This window comes from Euwallacea similis, chromosome 18 (assembly GCF_039881205.1).
Source record: "Euwallacea similis isolate ESF13 chromosome 18, ESF131.1, whole genome shotgun sequence".
In the NCBI taxonomy this organism is placed as follows: Eukaryota; Metazoa; Arthropoda; class Insecta; order Coleoptera; family Curculionidae; genus Euwallacea; species Euwallacea similis.
In genome coordinates, this window is record NC_089626.1 from 2,453,311 (window position 1) to 2,480,743 (window position 27,433).

The following is a 27,433-nucleotide window of genomic DNA, read 5'->3' on the forward strand; positions in this document are numbered from 1 at the left end:
TGGATGTTGTAAAATGTAATGACGATTTTGCGGGGGAAGAATTGCAATCGACTCATAATTTGCAGTCTTGCCGCGGCTATTGTCTTGATACTGATCAACAGCGATTTCCATGGAATTTCTTTTCAGTTTCCATTGACAGAAAACGTCTCCCTTTTGGCGGTGGAACTTCCGGAATTTCTGCGGATATAAACAAGTAGGTCATGGAATTTCAGCCACTGAGTCACTTGCTCTGCGCACTGCAACAAAAACAAATGCCGGTAAGTTCCTGAAATTAATTATAGGAGTAACAACAGTCAAATTCTCTTAAATTATTCGAATTACTATAAAAATGCGCAAAATTAGCGTTAGGAAGAATTACACGCGTAAGACGTCCAATGTAGAATTAATCAGAACCGAGCTGGCCATAGAGTGGAACGCAATTAACGCGGAAGTTTGGGTATGAAGTTTCTTTGTTGTATTTTAGGAGTGTTCTATGCTTTTTCATATTGCTGCAGAAGGGACATGCTTCGTATTGTTCCTTTATAAGTGAGAACACTAAACGCCTCCACGTCAAGGTAGACGGTGGAATAATAAAATTGTTAAGAAAGTTTTAGGGCCTTAGCCCTGGCCGTGAGGGGCCGCGTCTACACCCCTTCCCCAGGCTCATCTCGTGCGGACGGTGTCGTCTTTCAGTCAATTGTTCAAATTTTGATAATGCACACGTCGCTTGTGTGAGAACGTTGATAAAAGTAACTTTCCATTTTGGGTAAAAAGCAAGCAATTTAGTTTCGCTGAAATTTAGCCAAGGGGCCGTAGGAGAAATTGCAATAATCTCGCCTATTTCGCTCTTCGATTTGAGTGATTGGCAGCAAGTAGCAGCTAGTTGAATTAGAGAACTACTCCCAGTTTCGCAGCGTCACGTCGCCGGCAATTGAAGGAGTTGAGACTGCTTAGTGATCTAATTTAAAAAAAATACATTTTCCCGGTTTTTAGTGCACGATCGGTCTGATTGACTATCGTCCGTGTCCGTGGTCCAAAAAGATGCGCGCGTTCATTTCGTTCATTGATTGACCCCACCACTCCGCTCTGAGCGTACACTGCGAGCGAAACAAACCGAAATCGAATCGAAACAGCATGTTCCCCTCCGTTTGCGTCTTTCTTCTTCGTTCAAACAGATCAGGGTAGTTCGTCGTGAATTTCGTACAAAACAAATAACCGCACAGCCCTTCGTAGGGCGTTGTTCGTTGTCGGGAGTCATTTGGAAAACTGCGTGCATGTGAAACAGGCCCGTTTCGCACAAGTTTCCAAACAAACGTGCCAATCACATCGACTTTGCCTGCTTCGTGCAGTGCTTTTTCGTCCTGGGAACTGTTCTGGATCAAGCAGCCAAACTGTGGGGGGCCGGAGCCTTTTTTCTTCCTCCCCAGGGAATGTATTACCAGGTAGGTGCACCCTATTGTTTAGCAACCTTCATTTCCACCATTTCAAAGGTTGAGGTTAATTCATTACGACAGACAAAAACAGAAACGCACATATTCCGCTTTTGCTCTATATTTTCACTTTGATGTGCGACGAGGATGGATGAAACGCTTGTCCATTAACGTTTACAAAAACAAAAGATGATTATTTTTAAATGGTCGTACGTCACTATCACCATTGCAGCCTCATTGCGTGAGCCAGAAAAGGGCGACGAATCTTACTGTCGACCTTTCTCAACAATCTCCCCCGTTTACCAGAGGCGTATCAAAAAGGATTTTAGCTGCACGTTATATTGGGGTTATCTGGTTGTGTTTTAGCTTTTTTACTGTTAGAAGTTGTGTAAGGTGTAAATGACCTGTCCAATGTTTCTAAAAAAAAACATTAAATTTCAGATTCATGAGTAACTAGCCAAACACGCGAATAAATTATGTATATTTATAAACAGCATTACATGCAAAATGAGCTGCAAAATATATATATGATTTAAGAAAGTTTTGGCAGCTGCATAATATTCGCGTCATTCTATATAAACCCCTAAGCTCCTTTGATCGTCGTGGGGAGCTTCCAAACCACCACCACTTCCCCGCATCCACGCATCCCAGTCTTATTGGTAAACATCAGGACATAAGGTAAACATTGTTATCCAGGAACTGATGAGAAACAGCCACAGTTTGTCCATGTTTATTTTTGTATACATACCGAACCCATCGCATATGTTTGCCTGATGCTTCCGTTTGACGGGAACAATTCGGTTTTAAATCGATGTGAAAATAAATTATTCTTGCTTAGAGCTAACTGAAAAGCTCTTTAGACACGCACCGACCCGGTTGTTTTATCGTTGAATAAGTTCGAGAAAAATGCCCGTAAAGCTGAGAAACAACCATTAAAACCAGCTGGGTATGGGCGACCCAAGACCCAATAACGAGTGATGCAGGTTTTATTTCTTTTTTTCCCAAATGGAAGCGCATTCCTTCGGCTTGTGGTAAGAAAGAGAAGGCCCCACCCAGATTTCTTTAATATATAAATTCTATTGTGTCGAAGATAGTTGCTAGTGATTACATCGGTAAATACCGCTTCTTTGTGATAAACACAGAAGCCTAATAGTAAACCCGCTTAAAATTACTTGCCAACAAATTTTATTTGTTACTTTGTTCTTCTGTTTTTGTTACTTCAAATAAACTGTTTTCAAATTTTATTAGATGTTTATCAAGCTCTGGTCAGTGCCGTTCGTTGCTAATCAAGATGAAAGCCCCAATTGCACCTAGCTCTAGTGTTAAAATTGGTGTTTTGAAAACTTTCGCCCTTCTCAAAAACGAAGTTCCCTCTGTTAACACTGTTTAAATAATTCTTTGTGTGTGACATTGACGTCATAGTTTTTAAACCGAAAACATCTTCCTCCTCCTTTTCTATCTTTCTCTTTCTCTCTTTTGGTCACGAGGCATTTCTATATCCAAATCATCCCCTTCAAAGGGAATTCACGTAGGTATGAAGAAAAACTCGGGCCAAACGGACATTGAAATATTCTTACACTTCCTCAGCAATAAAATTCTTAAGAGTTTCATGACCCTCATTGCATGTCCGACATTTTTCCAATCATTACTCACATTATATCTAATTCACATTAACAACAATCCATTCGCTTTGTTCCACTACGTTTGAGCTATTATAGCATCACTCTAGGCACCATTATGCCACATATAATTACGAAACTATAATCTATTGAAAATTAGTAGATGCCAAGATATGGTTGTTGTTCAACAGGAGATACGCCATATAACAAGTTTTTTTAATGGGTCATTGTACCATACCCGGCACCTTTGGGCACAAAGATTTGGACCAAATTAGTACCACCTGATGATGAGTGGGCCATGTAAGTGACTTTCTAACTTGGACCGGCCATAATCTTCAGTTGCCAAAACGAATTTCTGTGTAAAGGAAACGAACTGAGCACAATGCAAAGTAGCAGATATTGGACGTGGTCCAATTTAATTTATTTAGTGTTTGCCAGTTCCTGCACTATAGATTTTCAATGAGAGGAAATCGGGGCGCGTTGCTTAAAACTGTCAAATCGATCTTCGGTGTTTTTTCTCCTTTACCACCAGGCATTCCACTTTCTACATGTGCTTACTTAACCGACCAGTTTCAGAGATATTGCAACCACATTATTCAAATACAATGTTTAGGAAGTGAGCACCACTTAAACCACTTGAGTGTTATTGATTCTATTTGGGTCCACTTCAGTAATATCAAGTACATTATTAGCTAAACAAAAAAGTGCATAAACCTTGGTTGGTTGGCGCAGACATCTGTGGGTGAAGGCCCTGCTGGTGTCAGTGGAATATAATGCCTTTGTCCTTTGTTGACGGGCAGACAATTCGATTTTAAACGCCTTGTAGTTACATTATTCATGACCCGTGAATCACCAATCAATAATAATTAGTAAGCGGCTCTTATTGCAATAGAGCCGGACATAACCAAGGGGGTGAGCCTTAATTTCTGTCTAAGTTGGTGAACGTGATTTGCATGCGTGTAATGCCAATTTGAGTTTTATTATTAATAAGATGATTTAGTTAGGTTCTTGGAACTAAAACCGACCGAATTAACTTTAAATTGCAAGAGCGAACCCATAAATCAGTCTCGGTCGAGGACCGCAGCTAGACAGCTCAGGGGCGTGCCCCCGGGCCCCCGATCACTAGCTAAAAATGGGAAACGTTCGCGTGGAAATGCCGGAAATCACGTGATTTTCCATGTACCAAGCGGATGCTTGATTAGAATCACCCTTCTGGGTTTCGGCACGCAATGTTGTGGAAGTCGCTTCAGTCGATTGCCACTGGACGAAGCCATGGTGTCTCATTTAAAAAATGACAACGCTGCAACAGTCTTCGGCCTAATCACCGTGATGGTCCTTGTGCTGTTGGCAATGTATCAAGGACAAAATCAGAGTGTTCCGTGTTGCCATATCGACTCAAAAGCAGGTTTTTTCGGAATCCACAGATTGCTACTGATCACGCACGTTCCGTGTAAAACCATGAATGGCATCTCCGCCTCTGGCTAAATAATTGATACACAATCTGCAGTCATGTGGGTACCCACTACGACTAATTGAGCGCATTAACAGTAACTCTTGTTTCCACTCGACTGGCTTAACATCTGCGCTCAGTTTCGAAAAATTCCTTATTCCACATTTGATGTAGGTTTTGGATCGTCTGGAAGGACCACGAATAACCAATGTGTCATCCGCACGTCGAATGAACCACTTCGGCCTTAATTTCGGAGAGTGAACGCTTTATTAAATAAAACCCATGGGGATCGTTTTACATCGGGATAAAGGAGCAAACGGAAGTCGAAGCTCCATAATGTGTCTGGGTGTAAAAGGAATGTTAGCCATGGGCCTGGGAGGGTACTCACGGATGGTGAAACCCATGAACAATGGCTTATTAATGTTATCTTCGACTTGGCAATATAAATAAGACTAGTTAATTGGTTTGGGGTTGTAAGTTTATCTGCACGAAACTGAGGGGAAAAATCTCTTATCGGGATCGATAAGAGAACGCAGCGACACTTTCAACATATCTCTAAGAATAGTAGAGAAATAATGGCTTATGTCTGAAATATGGCTGTTGTTGTCTGTGGTTGAGAGATTTTTCACGATTGCGAGTGTCAAAGCTCATTCACTGATCCTTAGCCGTCCCCCGTATCAACAGTGATACTAAATTGTTATTGAGGATGTATCAAAATTACGATTTATTGACTTGAATTTATTTGATTTTAGATAACTGTTATTTGTATTAAATCTAGCACACTTTTCGTTACTGTCATCGTGTGTTGAATCAATTCAATTTTCAATTGAAACTGTATCAAAGTGGTGCTTGATCGCAGCGAAAAAACCTAGCTTGACACTATAAGCAGCGCGTACGTTGATGCTCTCATTCAGAATTTATAGCGCGGAATACGAAGACTGGCAAATTGTAAATAAATAATTACTTGGAACGGGTCCAAAACATCTACTTTTGCATGTTAGTTTCATTTCCTTCTGGTTTCAGCAGCAAATAATTCGCTTTTGCCGCCTCAAAAGAATTCTAAAACACGCTAATAATTCATCAGGTGCTGCTCATTTTTCCCTTGCTTCGTTACTGCTAGTGAGTGTTGTGATGTTTGAATAGACCCATGGCTCAAACCTAGTGGAACAAAGTGCCTTTTTTGACACCCATTACTGCTAATTATTAGGAATTATTAACAATAGACACTTTCAGTTGTATGTGGAACAGTTGTTATACCGAGAGACAGCTTACAGCATTATTATTCTTTTAGGTAGACCTCATTAGCGAAATGATCTAGTCCGAACACGGGCGAACTTAAAGTGGAAACATTTTTTTCGCAAATGGCAACGTGGCGTTGTTCACTTGTTAAACCATCATGGCGGCTCCATGTGAGAGCGGCTTAAGCGCGATCAGTTGACATTTCTGTCAGTGCAAATGTTGCTGTGTTGCCAAAGGTTGGCCGGTTCATTTGAAATTTTAGCAAAAATTACTGGCTGCATTTAGGCCCTAATTCCCGAGATGAATCTTTTCATAAAGCAGCAATTTTAAGGTTGAATTGTTTCACTTTGCGAGGTCTTTTGTTCGCTCGTTGTTATGAATTAATCCCGCAAAATGGACCTGGAAAATCAATGCAGCCTGTAAAATTAGCCCCGGCAATCAATCGCCCGTTACCGCGACTAATTGACCTCCATTATGAAAATGACAGGCGCATTTCCATAGGCCTCCACAATCTCCACTTCGGCAGCAATTACACGCTTTGCTCCCTCTACATTTAACATGGAGGAGAGTAGCAAAATAGTGGCCGGACTACCCGCAGTTCGACGATAAAAACTGCCGTGTGCAAAACATTATCACCGCCGGGCCCTGTTGCGGATCTGGGGATCGAGGAGATTTAATTAAAAGGGGCGGCGCCCTCTGCGCCATCCCGAGGCACTTTTGTAGTCACTCTGGATGTGCAGGCTTTATCGACAAAGTATGTATCGAAAAGTCTGGAAACCCTGGCAACCATCCCGGGATGAATTATACTCCGGGCACGTGGTGGAGCATTCGGGGGGCGTTATCGAGCTGTTGCGCCCTACGCATGTTGCAAACAGCGGCACCTCCTGGAGACGGATTTTTGCTCAATTCTGGTGTAAACATTATAAATAGCGTTCTGGGCGAAGTATGTAAAAATTTTATGAACGGAGTTATTAAAAGAAAATCGGCCGTTGAAGTTAAAAATAAACTTTTATTGTTTTAATGGTGGGAGAGGCCTAAAAAATAAGAGCTGACAATGTGAGACGCTCGCTGAAACATTTTTTTATTTGTACCTCTCTAACGCATCAATCGCTCATCGGTAATGACACAAAAGTCTGATCTATTGTTGACGTTCCGAAAAGGATGGGCAATCGATGTCGATTTTGTAATTATTGATAATTTGTAATCTGAGACGAGAAGGGGGTCAATACCATCAATATTCTTTCAAGTATCGAATGCGTATTTGCATTAAAACGATCTAAGAACAAAGAGCTGTGGTGTATGAGTAATGAGTAAAAATTTGTTGTTGACCCTCCCAAGCATTTCGTGCCATAGCTAGGTCACCCAGCTTTTAGGCAACAACTCCCTTTAGGTTTCGTTGTTTCCGTCCATTTTGTTTCCCCCCCCTACAAATCTTCAATGTGACCAAGCTTTTTTCGTAAATGGCAACATGGCGGCGCTCATTTGTCAAACCATCATGGCGGCCCTGTTTGAAGGTCGTTCGAGGGCAACAAAGACAATGAGCTGATGATGTTGCCAAGCGGAGGTTGTTGTACCCCCATACGTTGGTGCTTTTCTATGTAATCACGATTTAAATTAAAGAACAAGTTCTCGTATTTGGGCTTTCTTTGCAGTCACTTCCAATTGGCCTCTTTTCCCTCTTTCGTTCCCTCCTCAACTTCCCCCCAGATTCTCAATCGCTCTCTCCGTTTCCAACAGCCTTAATAAACGATATTTTGCACTTAAACGAGAACATCTTTCCTTCTCCCGCTATGACAGACCTTTTCCTGCCTCAGTTTCCGCAGGATTTAACATCGTTTGAGTTCAATTCCGAACCAAATTGCCCCGCGGAGGCTCCATTAAGGTGAAAGCGAAAAAAATGAGCCTCTCCGATGATTTAGGGCTTTTAAATTTCCTGCCACATTATCTCGCCATCTTCTTTATTGAGGGCCGAATGGAAAACCTCGTTGAACCCCATAGTAATGAAGTTTTCGCCCCGATGATGGTTCGACGTTTGGTCGATACTACTCCCTGCAACAAATCTGATATTATTCACAAAATGTTTCAACGCAAATAACCGTGTTAATGTGCAAGAAATAAGCGGCCTGATGCTATTTTCTCTCGGTAGTCTTAATTCACTGGTGTTACTGGTCGGTCGGTGGTTTTTAATGCGTTGTCAAGATTGGAATGTGCCTGCTGAAATCAACTCTTGAAAGCGATCTCCGCCACTGTTTTGGGTCACTGATACGCCGAAGGTATTTCTAATTGTCCAATTGATAGTTAAAATAAACCGTTTAACGATCGAACTATTTATACATTCGCCAGCCTGGTTGTTTGTCCCACTGGGGTCCTGGATGGAGGCATTGAAAAAGTTCTAAAGGTTCTTTTGAATTCAAAGGTTTCAGCATAGCGCGCCCCTTTTTCCCGGCCGCTAGCGAAAGCGACTTTGTTTCAGTGGCGTTTCCTCCGTCAAACTCCGCATTTTCCGGGGCGAACGGAAAAGGGATAAACATTCTTTTACGCTTTTGTTTGTCGGTTCATCCGCGAGTTCACAACGTGGCTCCGACCTAACTCAGTCCCAATTAAAGTCAATTTAGAGGCGTATATAGACATCCCGGAATCAAGGACGTACTCACGAACTTAAGCGTTATTAAACGATTTAAATTCCCCGCAGCTGCCTCATGCACGGAGGCAAAACACAATTAAACAAATACGCAATAGAACATAAAACCTCCGATTTAATTATACATTTTATGCTTCATTGTGTCTCCCGAACGAGTCGCACTTATCTAGGAATTTAACCCGTTTTCAAACAGTCTGAAGTCGTAAAACTCGATTATGGGAAATGTCGCAGCACATCACCTTTGCCAGTTGCTAGACAATGTATGTAGTATGTATATCGAGTAATTGCAGGGACTAGTCATTAGAAGCATCCAGGGGGCTCCGCAATCATTTTCATTCGACCCCGCAACTTAACGGGGAAGTTCTTTAAAGGGCGTACGGAGTCTTCGGTCATCTCTCCCGTTTACAGATCATTGATGCTTTCAAATGTTCCGCCACAGTTTATATAACCACTTCCAGTTTGTTTACAAGGCAAACGGACAATTTAAACATTGCGAGAGCCTCTAAACAAACAAGCAAACGGAGATATTAATACATATTTCTGTCGCCTAGAAAGTTTGTTCAAGTGTTGTGATATGCAGCAGATCTCGCCAAACTTAGATGTTCCGAGAGGGCCGATTTTCTCTCTCAAAGTGGCAACATGGCGGCGTTCACTTGCCAAACCTGAGTCTCATTGATTTCTCCTCCCAAACATGGCGATGTTCACCTGTCAAACTATTGTGGCGGGCCTATTTAGCGTTGCGGCGTTGCCGAACTTCATTGGTTTTATTTGAAAGATGCTGAATTTCGACGACGGATATCTTCAACCCCCCATTTTTTTCAATTTTACTCCTGAAAGTTTAATATAGACCTGTTACCATACCGAAACCCCGAATTACGCGCACTCAAATTCCAAAGGCAACGTTTGACTGATCCGTTGGTCTCGTGCCAGATTTCCTGGTTACCATCACACAATACATGACAATTAATAACAATGAACGTATGTACGTCATGTAGTAATAAAGTGTGAATTAATAACGCGTTGCCGGTATTAATTGCCATCCCGTAGATGATGGGGTAAACGCTAATGGGTTTGCGAGCTCCTGTACACCAGGGCAAATGTCTGAAGTTTACAGTGCATGTGATAAATAATGATCTACGCTTTAGTTAGAACATCAAAAGCGCAAATACGGCAGACATAAACCCCGTGATTAGTGCCAGCGTATTATCCCTCATTAACCCCAGTTTTACGTTTATTTTTATGGCCTATTCGGTGGTTTTAGAGCAGTTGTTGAGAGCTTAATAGAGGGATGTTTGGATTGAATTATAAAATGGCTCTTTAACAAAGAATGGTTCTAGAATAGAAGAGTTCCCTGAAGAGGGTTGCTGTAAGCAGGTGAACGCGCGCACATAAATATTGAAGTACGTATGTACTTGACACGTTTCTCCCTTGTTGTATACGGCGTGTTCGGTTTGTCGATCGATAACTTATTTATCCCTGTTTTTATACAAAAATCCCAGTACAAATTGCGTGTTATGGCTCTATTGTAGTAGTTTTCCTTGGAAACATCAATAAAGCCGAATGGAAGAAGGAAGCAGGGTCTGAAGTGTCGCTTTAAATTTTAAATATTTACTGCCTCCACCGGAAGACTTTTCTATAGGTGATAAAACTTTTATAGAAACTGAATGTATGGTGTATGTGACTTCCGACTGCTTGACATTCCGCTCCAAACTTGAAGCACCTCTGTTTAATATTAATCCCTTATTTCACTATGCGAAAGACGTGATATAACGGAAGAGGATGTGGCAGGTTTTGAACAGACACCTAATGATCGAGTGCGCACCAAGAGCAACTAAATTTATCATCTTAATTATTGAGCGTTTAACGCGGGCTGATGGCCACTTTAAAGTTCCCACGACATCTGCTTGTTTCAAGTAAAACTTAATTAAAATTGTCATGTGAAATCGTTCTAGGCAAATAGAGCCATATGATGTGTAGTTCGTTTTAGCGAATTATAGTGGCAAATAAATGAAGAGAAACGTTAAAGTCATATTATGAGAAGAATATCAATACTGTTTGTTCACTGCTAGTCTCGCGCCCATGATAATATGTTTTTGCTTGTAGTTAAAAATCTACACCACAAAATTCCCAAAATAATCCTGTAATTTGTGAAATATCGCGAAAGCGACTCACTGAACATTTACGAGTGTTTTCCAACACAAAATCCTTGATCACATGGCGAAGGCGCCTCAAGAGCGAAGTTATTTAATTCAATCAAATTGGGACGCGCTGTATACACACTCATTCCACTTTATTACGTTCAACACAAAAATCTGCGAAAGCGGTAAATCACTTGTAATTATTGCTCAGCTCCTCGCACACACCAATCAAATATTTATGCTCGGCTCTTTGGTGAAGTGTTGTTTACCCAATTTTTATAGCCACTTTGCCTGGGAAAGGTTTACTCAGAATCAATAATAGGTTGCTTTGTTACACCTATAAATTATCCATTTTTCATTCCGCCATGTTTGGAAGCCATCTTTCAGCTCCCTTGGCACCGGCAATAAAAATAATTGATTCGTTTTCTAGATGCCTCTTAAGGTATTAAACGACCATCAGCTCGCTGTATAAGGTCTTCTTTCATGGAAACTAGTTCTAAATAAGAAGATATTCAGCAAGAAGCGGTTTAATAACGTCTTCCATCATCCATTAAGCTGATACATTCCACGGTCGTCCCGGCGGGGCATGATTGATGTCTATGATTGTGCCTCTATCTAAGACTCCAAATTCGTGTTTAAACGCTTGTTTTGATTTAATACATAGCTCATGAACGTTTGTTCATGTTCTTTAAATACCTACGAGTGTAAGTATTCGTCTTCGGACGTATTTATGGAAATTGAACAAAATTGAAACGGTGAATGCCGTACGCTGAAATAGCACCAGAGGCATTCACCCCGGAGGGTGCACTTTCGCACCACAGTAACGACGTCGCGAGATGTATTTATGGAACATTTTCTTTGCCAACGGCGATGCGACATTTATCTTTGTTGTGTGCTTTTATTTTCAACTCTGAAATGTGTTCGTTTTTCAGCACGTGGTCCAGGCGGGCATGACAACGCCCTTCGGGGCCACCGCGCCCGCGGCTGGTTTTCCCACGCAAAATGGAGAAGTGAAAGCGGGCGAGGAGAAAACGACGGCGCCCCTGCTGCCGCCCCCCGCGGGTGCCCCCGCACCAGGGGCCGTACCTTCTTTTAGTCCTCCGCCGCCCCAAGGCGCTCCTACCCCCGAGCAACCCGCAGCACTGGTCGGCAACCCGGTAGCAGTCGCGGCGGCTGCCGCAGCCGCCATTGCGCAGCAACAACAGCAAAATCACGCGCAGCAAAGTTATAAATGTGAACCTTTGGCACAGGTAAAAAATCATATACATTGTGTCCTAAAGAAAGTGAATTACTTAGAGATTGTGGAAGTGGTATAAAGCAGTCACACCGTTAATGGTGCTCTTAGAATTTTTCTCAGAACGTTCCGGATTTCGAACAGCCGTAACTCACTTTACTTGAAACACTGCATACCAGATGACGCACTAAAAATGTGTCAAAACCATAAAAAACAATGTTCCTACGTCTCTCCCATTGGCCATTGGGTTGCTTTAGTTCCATTCATATCCGCAACTATGGCCGCTCTTGCCAGAAATTTCAAAGATGGCGAATAAGGGCCGTATCTTCCGCGATGAATTACTTCACTTTCCCAACTCTTCCGGCATTTGCCCTTTTGTACCACGACCCATTCTTAGGAGACTGAAATACAAGCGAACGGCACGGCACAGCAACCCACTTCAGAAGCTTCGGACGGCACCAAGACGGCACAAGGCACTCAGGCAGCTACAGATCTGGCCAACCAACCGAAGCGGCTGCACGTCTCGAACATTCCATTTAGGTTTAGAGACCCAGATCTTAGGGCCATGTTCGGTGTAAGTACCATAAAACTTATGCTCCTCTGCTCAGTATTCCTTTAAGCAACGTTTAAGAGGTATCGAGAATATGAACTGTTCTGGTGCTCCACTATGAAACTTATATTCCTTTGTTCAGTATACCTCTAAACAACGTTTAAGAGGTATCGAGAATACGAACTGCTCTATTGCTCACAGCTAATTTAACTAATCCTTTTTCGTTATTTGCAGCAATTCGGACCAATTTTAGATGTAGAAATTATCTTTAACGAACGAGGATCGAAGGTATGTTTCATTCATTCACTTAAAAGTATAAAACGTTTTTGAGCCGGCTATGTTGCTATTAAATTTTCTTTTCAAGTTTGAACTGTTCTATGAGAAAATTGGCTTTTAGTTTACATGGCAAAGTATGTCAAGTCTGAACACGTTGCATCTGACTCCTTCAGACGGTGTTAAATTCCAGTAAAATTCGGCCAAAGTGGGAGATGGATGTAGTAGGGGCTTTGGGCTGGTCGTACTTTGCCGATCCATTGAATTTTAGATGTTGTTCATGGGCGGTAACTTCCTTTAAAAGCCTGTAGATCGCGCTTTTAAATCCGATCTCGACCTGGACCATTGTGTTTTAACTTTTTCCATGAATTGTTGCGATTTATCTGTAAACTTGTCTAACTAACTGTAATTACTACTATATTTTACTGTTGAAAACCTAGAGTTGTAGTTATGGCATGGCTTTCGGAAAATGTGGTTTATTGCATTATTCAACTTGAAACACGGCTTTTTGTGCTTAAATTAGATCTCGACATCAGTTCTACGGAATCCTACTTACATGTTCACTTTCTCGATTTTTAGTTATAGCTGTCTATTAGGAGGGTAAATCGCGGTTGATCGGATCATTCCTGTGCGACAAAGCAGCGAGGAACTGTTTCATTCTCATCAGTTGGCTTAGGAAAGTTCATTCGGATAGATAGGCTCAAGATGACCCAAGGTTCTCGAACTTGTAAAAAGCGTTTTTGGGGGAAAACTCTCTGAAGAAATGTTTATGGAGGATTGATACAGAGCATGCTACAAAATAGTTCTGTTCTTGTTTTCAGTTCCTATGAATAAAGTTAGTAAGTTCGGTGGACGGAACCGATAACCCATTCCTTGGATACCAGTTTTTGCAGGTTTCAGCCAAAGAAATATGTCATCTTTCTATACAGGGTGTTCCAAGAAGTTGTTTAAACCTACAGGAGGTTCTAGGGGACATTGCGGTGAACAATTTTTGCGTAGAAACGCCTAGTTAAAAATGAGCGGTTTTGGCTTCGAGTCGTTTTTGTTCAAAAACCTAATGTTAGCTCGTTGACATCAAAAGACTTTTATATTTAATTCATTTCTATTAGAGATAAGGCAAAAAAATTGTAATAAAGGTTCAAAACGAAGATCCCAACTTGGTTACAGAAATTTGTTCTTTGAATCGTTGAACCGCGCACTCCTCCCAACAGTTCCTCTTAGGTGGCTACAGGAGTTTCATGCATCAACGACTTGAAGTAACTCAAGCAGTAATTTCTGACTCATCATGAGTCAAGTGTCGACACTATAAGAACTGGCGTATTTGGACACTACTCATTTTAATAATGACGCAACATCGACTTCTCTGCTAGAAATTATGGGCAATGAGACCAAAATGGGGGCGGAAATGTACGCTCTACGGCGTTCAAATTATGCCCAGATATTGTCTGAGCAGTGCTTTTACTTCTTGGAATGCGTTTATGCCGGTACCTACCATAAACCATATTTTATGCGATATACAAGTCTCCAGTGATGGCTTTTTTGCCTCGAATACGTACAAACTGTTTACATAGACATATTTACGATGTATATGCGACAACATTTAAGCGCAATCGAGTTTATCGCTAATAGTCGAGGAGCGGTCTATGGCTCACGGTTCCAGTTTTCTCCCCTTTCTGCCCTAAAGTCCAGTTCTGACCGCTCTCAACTGGGATCTGGCTGGTGTAGACTTCAGCAATGTATCTGACACTTTGACAGCTTTTCACAGTGTTGAAGTTCTCGCTCAATCCTCGATCGCCCGAGATTCAAGTGCAGGCGGTCAAAATCTAATTTGTGACGTCAGAGATTCCTAGACCGATGGTGGGTCAAATTCGGGGCAGTAAGCGTGAAAAGCTGTAAGAATTTGCCTTGAATTCTGATTAGAACTAACAAAGAGTGTCGTCCGTTCCGCGTGCGATTTTTAGTGACGCTTCCAAGCGGGCTTAATTACTTGATGCGGCCTCGAACAGTCAGGCAGGCGAGATGCAACTGCATAGGCGCCCAAATAGGCATTAAATCTGTTTTACTGTGGAGAGCGACGTCGCGATCCCTCTGTGGAATGATAACAATTTTTTCACAGGTACAGCGGCGTCCAGGCAAATTTTTCGAGTTTTTTACCCCCCTTCAGTCGATGCCCCGACGCGGCACTGGCGTCCAGAAACTCTCTCGTTAGAATTTTGGATTCTCTAAGTTAATGCCGTAGCACCTTTAAACGATCATTTGTGTGAAATTCGAATAACGTAGGACGATGATCGAGGGATGCTCCTGGAGTTTTTAAGCCAAAGTTGCTTGGTTGCCTGTGAAAAAACGGCACAAAACTCCAGGAACCGAACTGAAAGTTTATTCCGGTTAGAACGTTCATTTCAAAACTTCACTTAGCTCGTTAGTTAGACATCCGGTCAGGAGAAGTGAGTTAGCTGTTTCCATGAGCGAGGGAGGGGGGGGGGGGGGGGGTTGTAGGGTCAGGACTTTCCTCTAAACTGATGAGAATGTTCGAAATTAGTGAAAAATTGCATGAAAACTATGACACAATCGAAGTGTACTTCAATCAAAAACGTAAAATCTTTGCACCAATTGTTCTATGGGCTTTTTTAGCGAATTACACCCTAGACTGTCTCAACATGTCACCCTTAGATTTGATGGCAGCAAAGCTGATCAAGTTCCTGATCACTATTATACTACGTCTCGATGAGATCTACATTTATACAGTGTAATATTCTTATATGATGCATGTATTTACTACATCTCATCGTGTTTTTATTGGCGACATCAGCAGCTCTACGTGCTTATACAAATCCGTGAGAACTGCGCGATGCCGCCGATGATTCAGAGCTGAACATCGCGTCTAATCTTCCTCGGTTAGAGGCGATTTCAGTCGATATTTATATATAAATTTACTGTTCAATTGTGCAATTTGACAATGACTTTAATGATACTAAACATGACATATGATGGCGTAGTGAAATTTTGGTTTTCCATGATTATAATGATTGTGCCGTAGCAGCTGTCAGATCGTTTTAACGTTTCGTTTAGTTCTTATTTCCTTTTTTTTAATTATTGATATGTTCCTGTCAACTTCATACCCATCAGTTTTCGAGGGGCCGCGGAAATTCACGTTTTTGTCCATTGCAAATTTAGAAAATTGCATTTTTCTTGGCCGAGGCCCCACCCCCTCTCACCTAAGCTGCAACTTCCCATCAGGATACTTTTGCTATAGAGGCGGGGTTCGGCTTTGTGCGTGCCATAAAAATCTTAGATATCTTTTGCCTTGTGAATTTTCCTTATTTTTGAAACTGTCTGTTAATTATTTGTTTTTTGTGTGGTTTTAAACGGTGGTTTGGGATGTGTGCTCTAGATTTAGAAAGCTTCTAATTGATCATACACCCGCTTTAAAAGTTACATGAATAATCAGTTCACCAGTAGTTGTTAGATATAACGTAACCAACCTTATCTTAACGCTCTCTCGTTTCATTCCATAACGTTTCACGTGGACTCTAACTCTAATTTTTTTCTTTAATAACCCTGTGATATCAGAGACTAAATTTTTATGGGCTGCAGTTTGAGTACAGGGAAGAATCTAAGTAGGGGTGGTCCTTTTAACACGGCCTAAACGTCAAAAAACCAAGCAAAACCTTTATATAGCATTTTTTCCAAATCACAAAAACAACCTAAATATGTGCGTATGGAAAAAGAAAAAACAAATACCGGACTTTTTTAATAATCAATTTTCTAACAAGTGTATAGGTGGCAATGCACCAATAAGATGATCCGCGAGATCACCAGAACTAAATCCATGTGATTTTTATTTGTTGGGCTATATGAAAAATTTGGTGTTTGCGACTGAAATTAACACAGTGGCAAAGTTACGCGAACAGATAGAAAACGCCGCAGAAATAATTTGAGGAAAAAATCTCTTCTAACAGCATGTACAGAGTCGTGGATAAGAGGGGCGACAATTTATGTAAATAAAACCGATGTTGACAATTTCGAACATCTTATTTAGCCAGTTCCGGAGTTTATAATAATTAAAAGTTTAGTTATTTATTAAAACTTTCATACGCGCATGTTTCGGTTGTTTTTGAGATTTCGAAAAAATGTTACTTGAAGGTGTCCCTTGGTTTTTTGAGGCCTGTGTCGTGATAAAACCAAAACCCCTACTTAAGATTCACATTGTATAATGACGCTACATTTTCGGTGTTTTGTCTCAAATACGGGACACATTCAACTTGATTAAGTGTAATTAATGATTGCAGTTGCACAGTGCATCGAAAGGGTGCAAGTGACCTAGAGGTTCTTGAACATGTCCCCTTGAACAAACAGTAGTTCTAAGCTTTTTACTACTTTTATTAGTTTTTTCGTTTTTTACACTGATGAAAATTTCAAAAACTACATCAGGAGGAGGGCTTCAAATGACTTCGCAAGAGTCGCTTTTTTCCACATTTTTTTTCCAAACTCAGTCAATCTTTTATAGGAAATTCAACCGGAGGGATAACTGCTATTTTAGCCTTCAAATTATTGTCCCATTAGGTTACTCGACTCGTGAATAAACTAGACTTGACTGGGAATATTGATTTTACTCGATGTTTCAAATGAAATTTATTCCCGCTTAAAAATTTACCAAGTTTAATGGAAATAAAATATTCAGGGAATAATTTCCGATACGTTTGACATTTTCTCCCACTGTGTGACGTTCGGGCCAGTCCCTGACGTCATTCTAGTATGGCCGCTAGGGTGTTCTGTAGCTATTCCTACGTGAGTTATTGTATGATATTGAGGAGTTGCGTTGAATGTTAATTATGAACCCAACAAGAGGCATCGATAGAGTATTTAGAAAAACGTTTAAAAACCTCGTGATACGAATTACAATGGAGCTTCAAATTAGCCGCATTAGAGTGTCAATCTATCGACCTGCCCTACTATGTTGCCTTGTTGTTAAGTGCAAATGTTTGTGCATGCAACCAGGCATACATAAAAGTTATTTTTATATCTATTTTATTACATATTTTATCTCCTCATACAGGGTGCTCAAATTTAACGTTTTTAGTTCCCGCTGTAAACATTGAGTCTCTGTAGCGAGCGTCTTTTTAAATAGACCATCAAATTTGCTTTGAAGCGAAGTGTAACGTTGCTATACCATGACTGTCTAATATCACCAACAAACGTTGTTCTGTGCGTTTTGACATTGAACATCACCACGATGGTCGAAAACTTCAATCGGTCAGCGAAACGGTCAAATCGTTCGATCCATTAGATAGATAGCGGGGTTGTGGATATTAGTCCTTTTAAACGCCGAGTTACCTTCACCGCTAGCTCAAAAACGGATGAATGATTTTTTCGGATTGAATGACAGTTACGTCAAAACTGACAGTGACAACCGCTTTTCTGGGAGAAATTGGCTAAAAAGGAGCACCGCGGCGAGGAACGTTTAGTCTTCGCCTGATACTCGATCGTGTTGTTAGTTCGATTGGACGCAGACGTGTGATCCTCAATATTCCTTAAGGTGAAGTCGCGCCCGTGAAATAGCGCAGAGTCCAACCCGCAATTTAGGGATTTTTCGTGTAATCACATGGGATCAAGAAGAACTTTCTGTATATCTGAAGGCACATCCCCAACCGTTTAAAAACCCAGAGCTAGACTGTCCTGTTGCTGAACACACCCAAACTACAGAATCGTCTAGTCGATGTTGATGTAATTGCCTTGTTAATAGCAGTACTTTTTGACTAACGTTTATTTAGATTAAAAACCAGTATCTTGTTCAGGATTGGCACTTTCCATTAACCTTTTTTTTTATAAGAGAGCTGGATTTGTTTCCATTATTATTTGAATTTGAGGTCCTTTTTTCTGGTTAGATAGTTCCTCTAGGTATAGGCTGGAACGTTACTGTGGTTGTCGCTGTTTTACAGCCAGAAATGACGTTGCAATTTAATTTGGTTTCAATGATCAAAGAAAGCCCCCAGAAGTCTAGTGCGAATATTGCCCCGTTAGAAATTGATCTGGTCACTAGCGATTTGAAATTAGCGCAGCCCGATCGATTTCTAGCGGACGATACGTAAATTATATCTGAACTTTTGAGTGCGGAATGAGGCTTCTAGACAAGAGGCATGTCTAATGTCTAACGTCATCATGTCATTGCACGAGTTTGAAGAGCTGTTTATAATGCATGTTTTGTCTGTCTCTGCATGCAGGGGTTCGGTTTTGTAACATTCGCAAATAGTGGGGATGCAGAGCGCGCACGCGAGAGACTCCATGGCACCGTTGTAGAGGGGAGGAAGATAGAGGTGTGCATGAGAAATATAGCTCTACGTGTAGCACTGGCCTGTCCCGTCCCTCCCCGGTAAAACAAGGTCAAAACCCCCGTGTGGCTGGCTTGCTGGCTTTAGTGACTAACTCGACGGTAGCACCAAACTCCCGCTTCACACGTGTTGTTTTGACATTCTTTTGCCGCACACACTGTTGTCAGTTACTCTTTTTTATTAAGTACTAAGTAATCATTTATTCAAAACTAAAGTGAGTCCGTTTAATGGCAGACGTGACAGTTGTAGTTCCGATCTCCCTCTCCGCCCCGCTAAAGGGCCGCCGCGGAGGTAAGTGGATAAGGCCAGGGGGGGCACCGCCACCGCTCCCGGGCTCGGGCGGGGGCCCTGGCGACGCCCCATTCCAATCGTAACAATTAAGTCGAGGGCGACAAGGGGCCTTTAGGTTCAAGGCTGCTGTCATCCCCTTTGTAATTAAGTTAACGAAACCAGCGACAAACCTCACCCGTTCGGCGACTTCCCACCGCCAAAACCGTGGACATTGTTTTTTTTGACTCGTACGCTCAGACATCCCTTACATTCGGAGGTAACGATGCCACGTAAGAATGCGCCACTTCCCCAGAAGTGATCAATGAAATGATCAATGAAGTGATCAATGGAAGGGACGATGACGTGACAATAGTAAAACTCTAGAAGGTTTATCTTTGAGACGTCGTTGATTGGAGTCAGACCGCTGCTTATGGGTCACGGTTGGCACCATGCCGAATGATTCTGGTATCATCGGCAAGTACGATGGATACACCCCTAACAGGCTGGCGAGACCGAGAGCCTTTTCCAGCTTATAAGAGCTTCCGTGTGTGGCTCTTCAAGATCTCCACCCTTAAATTTTGAAGTCGGGCGCTCTCGAGGTCCATTGAACGGCAAGAAGTTAATTGTCTTCGCCATTGTGATCGGTAAAATTCATGAGTAAATTACTTTCCATCTGATCTGAGACATAATGAACAGTTAATAACATACATAATGAACCGATCAATTGAATTGATTAAATTCTGCTGCGTCATCTCTGTATGCATCAAATGCCAATAAGTACAAGTACTAAATACTCTTTGTTTCAACACGTACTGGCATTAGCACTGCCACTATCTCACTGTCGTATAGAGCTTTGAAGCGATTACAGACTCTATTATCATCATAAAGTCTTTAATTATGGCCATGCCACGATAATCGCGATAGTGCCACATACCAACGGTCAGCTTAATTGCGAAAAAGCGGGATCTTTGAACGATTTTAAAGTTCTTTAAGTGCATTTTTTTTTTTTTTTTTGAAAACTATGGGTGAGGTGAAAGGGCATAAAATATGCAGTCTAAAGGGATAAGACCCTTTCGGTTGCTGAGGATAGAAGTTTCAGGATACGCATCAAAAACCTTTGGAAACAAAGCGTAAAATTTCGGTCAAAACATTAGAGGTGGGAAGTCTCAATGGGTATTGACAAGAACAGTGGGGACTGCGGAGAAACTTTAAAGGCCCGTTGGATGACCTATAGGTTTAGTTATCGATTAAGTTAATTAAGTTTACAGATAAGCGATCAATGTTCCTATCAATCTTCCGTCGTAGCGAATTTTTGATAGGCTTAATGAGCATTTTTCCCCCTGCATGTTTGTGTGTATTGGTTCGAATGGGTTCAGAGACAGTATGTCTTCCACTATCGAGGCTCATTTATCCTCCGTAACTACTGAATCAATCCATTCTCTGTATCTGTGTTTTATACACGATTTTCTTGTTAAACTCGCTTTCGGAGAATTTTTAAATAACAGCGAATTTTGCAGGTAATTTATTCCTAATGTAGGAATGACTGCGCAAACTCAGATCGGAGTTTAAATGAGGGAATTTGCACAATCAAAAGGGCGCCATATTAAAAAAACATCTGCCTAACACTTTTGAAACAAATGATATCTGTTGTTGCATCAATTGTTTTTCAAACATGGAGTCATTTTGGTTGGCGGCGATACCATTTTGAATGCGAACTTTAGGTTGCAATAGTTTGTTGGAAAGGTAATTTTGCACTTTCTCTAAGTATGCAAAAATCTCCGCTTTTAGTATTTAAAATAAGAAAATTTCGGCTACAGAAGGGATATAAAAATGTCTTTGTTGTGTATACAGAATAGAGTTAAAGTTATTTAGTAAGTAAATGTCAAAATTTCACCATTTTTGGACCAATACAAGGACAGCTGAATAAGGAGTAAACAAATAAATTCAACGTGCTTCTAATCATTGATTTTTTTCCATTAAAGCCGTAAAAGGAATGTTGGTCGCTTAAATCGCCCCATTTTAGGTAGCATTCTAAAGAACTTGTAACAAGCGATTTTGGCCCGGGGACTGTAAAAGTTTAGTTTTATGGCCCAAATAACCCGGATATTCGGTTTCAGCAGCGTTTTCTGAAGCTAATTTTAAATTGAAATCGAGCTAAATTGCCTGAGATTTAGGTAACCTACACCAATTCTACTCGCATTAGAGCTTAGCGTCTAGAATGTTACTTATCCGAGAAAAATAATATTTTTTATTCGGTCTTGCTGTCGTTGCGTCACTCAGAGTACTGTTCTCCACGATGTAAAAAATGTTATTTGCGCGGGGTGGTCGGAATTAAACATTTCCTGTAAATCAAATTCAGGCATTTAATTAAATTCAATGTTGGCAATAAACAAAACGAACGCGCTTCGATGAAGTGCATCTAAATTTGCGAATGAAATATTTATCGGATGTTGATTCAATTGGCACGACTTCAAAATCTCATTTGCCCGGTAGTAAAATATGTGAAAATTCGCAATAAATCCCGCAAAAAAGTCCATTTGCCGCTTGCCTGACTTTGGTAGAACCTCAAGTGTTAGTTGTTAATCAGATAACTGTAGTAATTACGGTTCGGGCGATGTCTGCCTTGGTCAGCCGAGGCAGATTTTCGTCCGATATCTAATGCAAGCACTTGTCTTTGATTGCTCGTCTGGATGGCTAATGATGTCAATGGTAGAACGAAGACAAGTGGATGTATTAGATCGCCTGTTGATGGTAACTGATCGGGTTTCTTATTTTTTGACCAGGTAAACAATGCGACAGCTAGAGTACAAACCAAAAAACCCCCGGCACTTCCTACAGGTAAGAAACTGGACCTTTTAGGCCCCCTTGCATCGTTTTCATGAAAACTCCCAAGAGAGAACAGTTCCCGCTTTCAAAGGCGCCACTAACTAAAAACGCAACTCAATTCAGAATCTAACGAGACAAACCTTCTTCTCTAGTTCCTGTGATTCCCTGGCCGGCAGACGCGGCCGCCCTAAGGGCGGGCGTGGCAGCAATCCAGCGCGGCAGGGCGCGGGCCGCCTATCCGGCGGCAGCAGCCGCAGCAGCTGCCTTCGCCCGGCCGCCCCTGGCAGGGGCCTTGGGGTACACTCCTGTATTGAACACCCTTCCGGTGGAGGGAGGGGTTTACTACGACCCGTTTTTGGCCGCTCATGCTGCTGACCCCAATTACGCCACCAGGCTTCAGGTAAGGAGATAAATGGCTGCAAAAAGACGTCGGTTCGTGCATCCGTCCTTCGGCGATATGGTGATGTTAAGAGCAGGCTGATTGGTCGGGTGCTTAGGGTTGAGCAAATTGGGAAAGTTGCTTAAGGTATGGGGTGTTCTGTATGGAAAAGTGGGTTTTGAGACTCGCAGAGGTGGCGGAAATAGCTCCGCGAGATTTTGAAATTCGGCGTGTGTCGCCGAAAGAGTTCAGTTTTGAGGTTACCGAGGGGCCAAGGGGCGCCGCAGGGGGACTCTCCTGGCGAACTCATAATTAACGAGAAGGTTTGCAAGGCTGATCACTGTGTTCTGTGCGAAAAAGCTGAGTCTTAGCGTTTCGTATCACCGGATGACGGATGGACGAGAAGAATCTTTTTCTTGTATGTGCGTTATTCATATTTCTATTACCGTAAAATGTCCTAAAAGGACTAAAGTAAGACAATTTCATTACCTAACTGGGCTGGATCACGCGAAGTCTCGTCCTTGCCTCGAGACCGCCTGGGGCCCGATTCTTAAACACTGGAAACAACGCTCTCCCTGGAAATAACGGGTTTTTGCTGACGTTGCACACAGCCGAATTGTGTTGATATTTTGACATCATTTCCGGGGAAGTTTCCACTCTCCAGGTTCAAGAATCGGGCCCCGATCCTGTATTCTGGCGAGTAGAACGGTTCCCGGTGAGTTACGTCAAAGTTGCCTGTCAAAACGGCATCGGCGTATAGAAGGTTAATAATAGTAGACACACGTGATTTTGACGTAGTTCTCGGGACGCAATCGGCCGCACCTGCGTCGAGAATCGAGCCCCAGAAGAATTCGAAAAGTCGGCCTTGCTACAACTAGGGTCAAAAGATTTCTGCTATTGCGAGCAATATCGGTTTCATTCCAATAATTTTCCATGTGTCGGATTTAACAACACACAGCTGTTGTTCGTATGAATTATTGCACTTTTGGAATGTGCAATCAATTTATATTAATTACAAATAATGACTGGTTGCTTTGAGTTTTTGCTCCCGTCCTATCGGAAATCACGATCTTTGATCAGTATCAGAGACAGGAAGCGCTATCTTCTAGGGCCGAAAGAATTCTTAAAAATGTGGGAATGTGGATGGTTTTTTTGGCGTTTCTCTGTAAATATGTGTGTAATATGTGTCTATGACCTGTTCCGTTTTCCTAAATGTTCTTGTAAACTGCTCATAAAAATAACCGGAATGGCACAATTTTCGGTGATTTTTTCCAACAAAAGAGCTTCTGGAATTTTGTCAAAAGTATCTGGATGCCATACAGGGGTAAAGGAAAGCGCCACGCAAAAATGTTAATTTTCCGCTCCCCTTGGTGGCTACGGTTATTAGCTAAACCTTTCACCCTCTTTGAACGAAATAAATAGAGTTCGAAAGGCCACTTCTTGCAGAATCAGTGGCGTAGACTAGGCGTTTTTGACGCACAAGAAAAATTGCAGGAACCGCGTTTTCAAGGCGCGTTCCACGTACGAGCTCCCAAAAATCACTATAAAATGTGCCGTTTCGACTATTTTTTGAAGGAGGTGTATTTGTGTATATAATTTAATACACAGTCAGGTAATAATAATAATTGTAAATATGAGTTATATGTGTCAACAGAGCTGTCAAGCCATTCCTGTCAATATCTTGTGAAAAGACGAACGACCGGAAATACCTCCTTGACAGATTCTGTCAGCGGATTTCATTGAACTACTCGCCTCAAAAGCCTCAAAAGCCGGTTTAACGCAATGATGCACAATGAGACAAAAGCCTCCCGTTCGGCCGGTCAGTTCAGTGGAAACCGCCATAACTGTAATATCCAACGAAACGCAACACGGTGTTCACTTCTGTGTTGATGGATTTGTGGGTTGCTCCATATGGATTATTTTCAATTTTACTCGATATCGAGCAAACTGCATATTCAAACGAGTAATGGAAATTAAGCTACTGCCGCACGACAGTCATTAGCCACATCTAAACCGATTGAAATGCGCTCAATAACCTTGCACCATAACTTCGTCATTAGTAATTCCGACGGTTAATTTCAACACGAGGTTACTCAGAGGCGACGGGGCGGCGTCGATTTCGCTCTGAATCGCAGTAAATTGCTCGTACGTCGGTTTTAGTGAATTTGGTTTTAAAATTGAATGCGGCCTCTGGTGGGCAAAACGCGCGAAGATGAGGAATTATGACAAGTTATGACAGCCCAGGTTATGTTCTGTTGCCGCGGTTTGTGTCACGGCGCTCTCGTCGGTGGCTAAATTTAAGCGGAACAAAGGCCGAAACACGAAACGTCTTTCTTCGAATGGACGTTGTCCGGGAAATTATTTCTGCCACTAAACACACAGCCCACACACTGTCCCACCTCTAGATGGCGCTTTAGATATGCATGGCTGTGCATGGCCTGTATTGTTTTAGGCGGCGGCAGCAGCCGCAGCGGCAGCCCCCTTACTAAAAACGCCCCTGTCGACTGCCCCGCAGGCTAGCTACGCAGCGGCGGCGGCTACGTACACTGCAGTGGCGGCGCGGTACGGAGCAGCAGCTGCAGCGGCACAGCCGGTCGCCGGATACGCAGCTGCGGTCGGATACGGCAGGGACTACTCGACGGACCCCTATTTAGGACATGGAATCGGACCAATGGCTGGTTACGGGGTGGGTATCTGGTACACGGGGGCTGACACCTTCTTTGCATGGTTTTATCTTAGTTTTGTGCGGAATTGAGCGGCAAATCCGCAAAAATTATCGGTCATTTTTATTCCCGACAGTACAGAAAACTTGAATTTTTTTGGGACACCCTGTTGATCTTTATTTCAGAGCGGAGATCAAGAACAGGGTGATAATACTAACAGAGTGGTTGAGAGCCTCAGAAATTTGTTATTCAAAGAGTTCCAATACTAAAAGGTGTTTTTGTTTACGTAAGGTAGTACTGTTATCTAATTTTGCATGTCTCCTCCGGCCAGTTCAACGGCTGGGAAACCCACATGATCCTTCTGTCACGTACATGATTATTGTTTTGCAGGCAGCCGTATATCGCAGTGGCTACAACAGATTCGCACCCTACTAGACATATCTGCATCTACCTAGGGCCTACGACTATGAACAAATCATCAAAATACTCAAAACTGCTGTTTTCGTTTTTGTGTAATTGTTTATTTTGTGTACGGCGTACGAGCACAAGTTAAGCACAAAGTTAAGAGACGAATTGGAGCCAAAGAGCTGTAACTCACACTAATTTAAGCCCTTGTGATAGCTCATCTAACCTTGCTCTCTAACTTATTTTTTATCTCTTTTTTTTACAATTTTTCTTTAGTTATTTGGACATCACGACTGTTTTTTTTTTAATTGACAAGCAGGATCAAGTGCCACCTGAAACACTTTTCGGTCACCCTGTACATTCTAATTATATTTCGGTTCGTTATTATTTTTTATTATACGTTTTATTTTGATTTTAAACGATTCCAGAAAACAAGAAAAAGAGAAAATATTACATGCGACTGCTATAATTTACTCTTCTTATAGAATAAGTTTAGTTTTAGGCCTTACGGCACACGGGCAGTAATACATTTAGTTTTACGTATAAATCGTTTACTACAGGGTGGACACAAACCTCCGCAACTCTTCGATAATATATCATACGACAGCTCAACCACTGCACAGTAATAAACGTAATGTTATTGGACCTACTTGGATTTGTGCGCCGCCCTGCGACCTTTTGGTGTAAACATTTCTGTTGTCTCTTATTTTTTGTACAGTAGTAGACGTAAGGATGGAAGCAATTTTTCCATGATGAGTTGTAATTTTACTGTTAAGGTCTCTCTCCCTATAGGGTGATGTCAAATATTCCTTAATCTACAAATGTTCAGTTAATAGTTTGACCCATCACCCTGTATTTTGATACTCTAATACATACAAAGTTATTATTAGGCCCATTATGCCTGCATAACATATCGAGGACGTTATTCTCTCTATTAAGTATAGTTTGTATATGTAGGTTTCAGTCTATCCCTCTCTCTTCAGGATGTATTTTCATAATAAATAAGCTCTCTATGATTTTTGTGATTCGAATATTGTTAGGGAATACTCATAACATGTGCCACAAGTGAATCTCACGTTAGGAATAAAGACATTCATATTCGTTCGAAATTATTATTATTATTATCGAGTTTCTCTTCTAGTCGGTGTAAATATTTTAATGACGTTACACACGTAGATGAGTTATCCACCATAGTTTTTCTATTGAGTAAAAACAGTTTTTGGAATATTCCTGAGTATAACTTTGAGAGAAACTACGAGTAGTTCAAGCACAAAATGATAATTAACCAACTCGGATAATTCTAGATTCGTTTGAATAATAATTGTTTCGATTTTGTATCGTGAATAAAGCGAATGGAGGATGTGAGGTTAATAAAGATATTATAGCCCAAAAGTTGTGTTTCTTACTGTCTCTCCTGGGCCAAGGGCCAGCAGTAGGAACCAAATACAGGATGATTCAGAAATGTTTCTCTAAGGCGTTACGGCCTTGAGATGCTCGAAAACGGTTAGATGCAAAAATGTGTTTCATCGAGTTTTAGTACATTTCATTTTAATTTATTTGCGCAAAGTAACACTTCAGTAATTGTCCAAAATGTCCTTGAACTGGAATGCACCTATCGTTTCTGCGAACTTGAGTCAAAATTTGATAATCGTTTTGAACGACTTTAAATGCTGTAGTAATTCGTCTCCCATAGGAAAAAAATTAAAAGTATTAAATCGGGTGATTTAGGGGACCACGGAACTGGACCATGTCTATCGATTCGATATTATTTGAACTGACGATCCAAACAATTACTGTAACGTTATTTTGTACAAATTAAAGTGGAATTTACTAAAACTTAATAAAATACATTTTTATACAAAACTGTCTTAAAGCTTAAGTCATCATGCCGTAGCGCCTTAAAAAGACATTTTCAAATGTGGGTTCTTATACTCAAATGTCTTTTATTGTGACACTGAATAATGCTTAGAAGTTTGATCCTATAATTCTGAGTCCCCTTGTATGTGAA

At 41.5% G+C, this 27,433-nt stretch overlaps 1 protein-coding gene across 3 annotated transcripts; it reads left to right on the forward strand.

Annotated features, from left to right (window-relative positions):
• The first annotated feature begins 67 nt into the window (after positions 1-67).
• Positions 68-26,817, forward strand: LOC136414913 (RNA binding protein fox-1 homolog 1-like). 3 transcript variants are annotated; one of them, XM_066399205.1, is made up of 9 exons: positions 69-257; positions 11,429-11,746; positions 12,128-12,304; positions 12,515-12,568; positions 18,775-18,867; positions 21,936-21,990; positions 22,131-22,378; positions 24,810-25,043; positions 25,411-26,817. In XM_066399205.1, exons 1-9 carry the CDS (start codon positions 201-203, stop codon positions 25,453-25,455), a joined length of 1,281 nt encoding a protein of 426 aa, XP_066255302.1. In that variant the 5' UTR covers positions 69-200; the 3' UTR covers positions 25,456-26,817. The 3 variants fall into 3 exon arrangements, with proteins under 3 accessions (XP_066255304.1, XP_066255302.1, XP_066255303.1); XM_066399206.1 differs by lacking the exon at positions 69-257 and adding an exon at positions 939-1,421; XM_066399207.1 differs by lacking the exon at positions 18,775-18,867 and having other exon boundaries at positions 68-257.
• Positions 26,818-27,433: the final 616 nt, after the last annotated feature.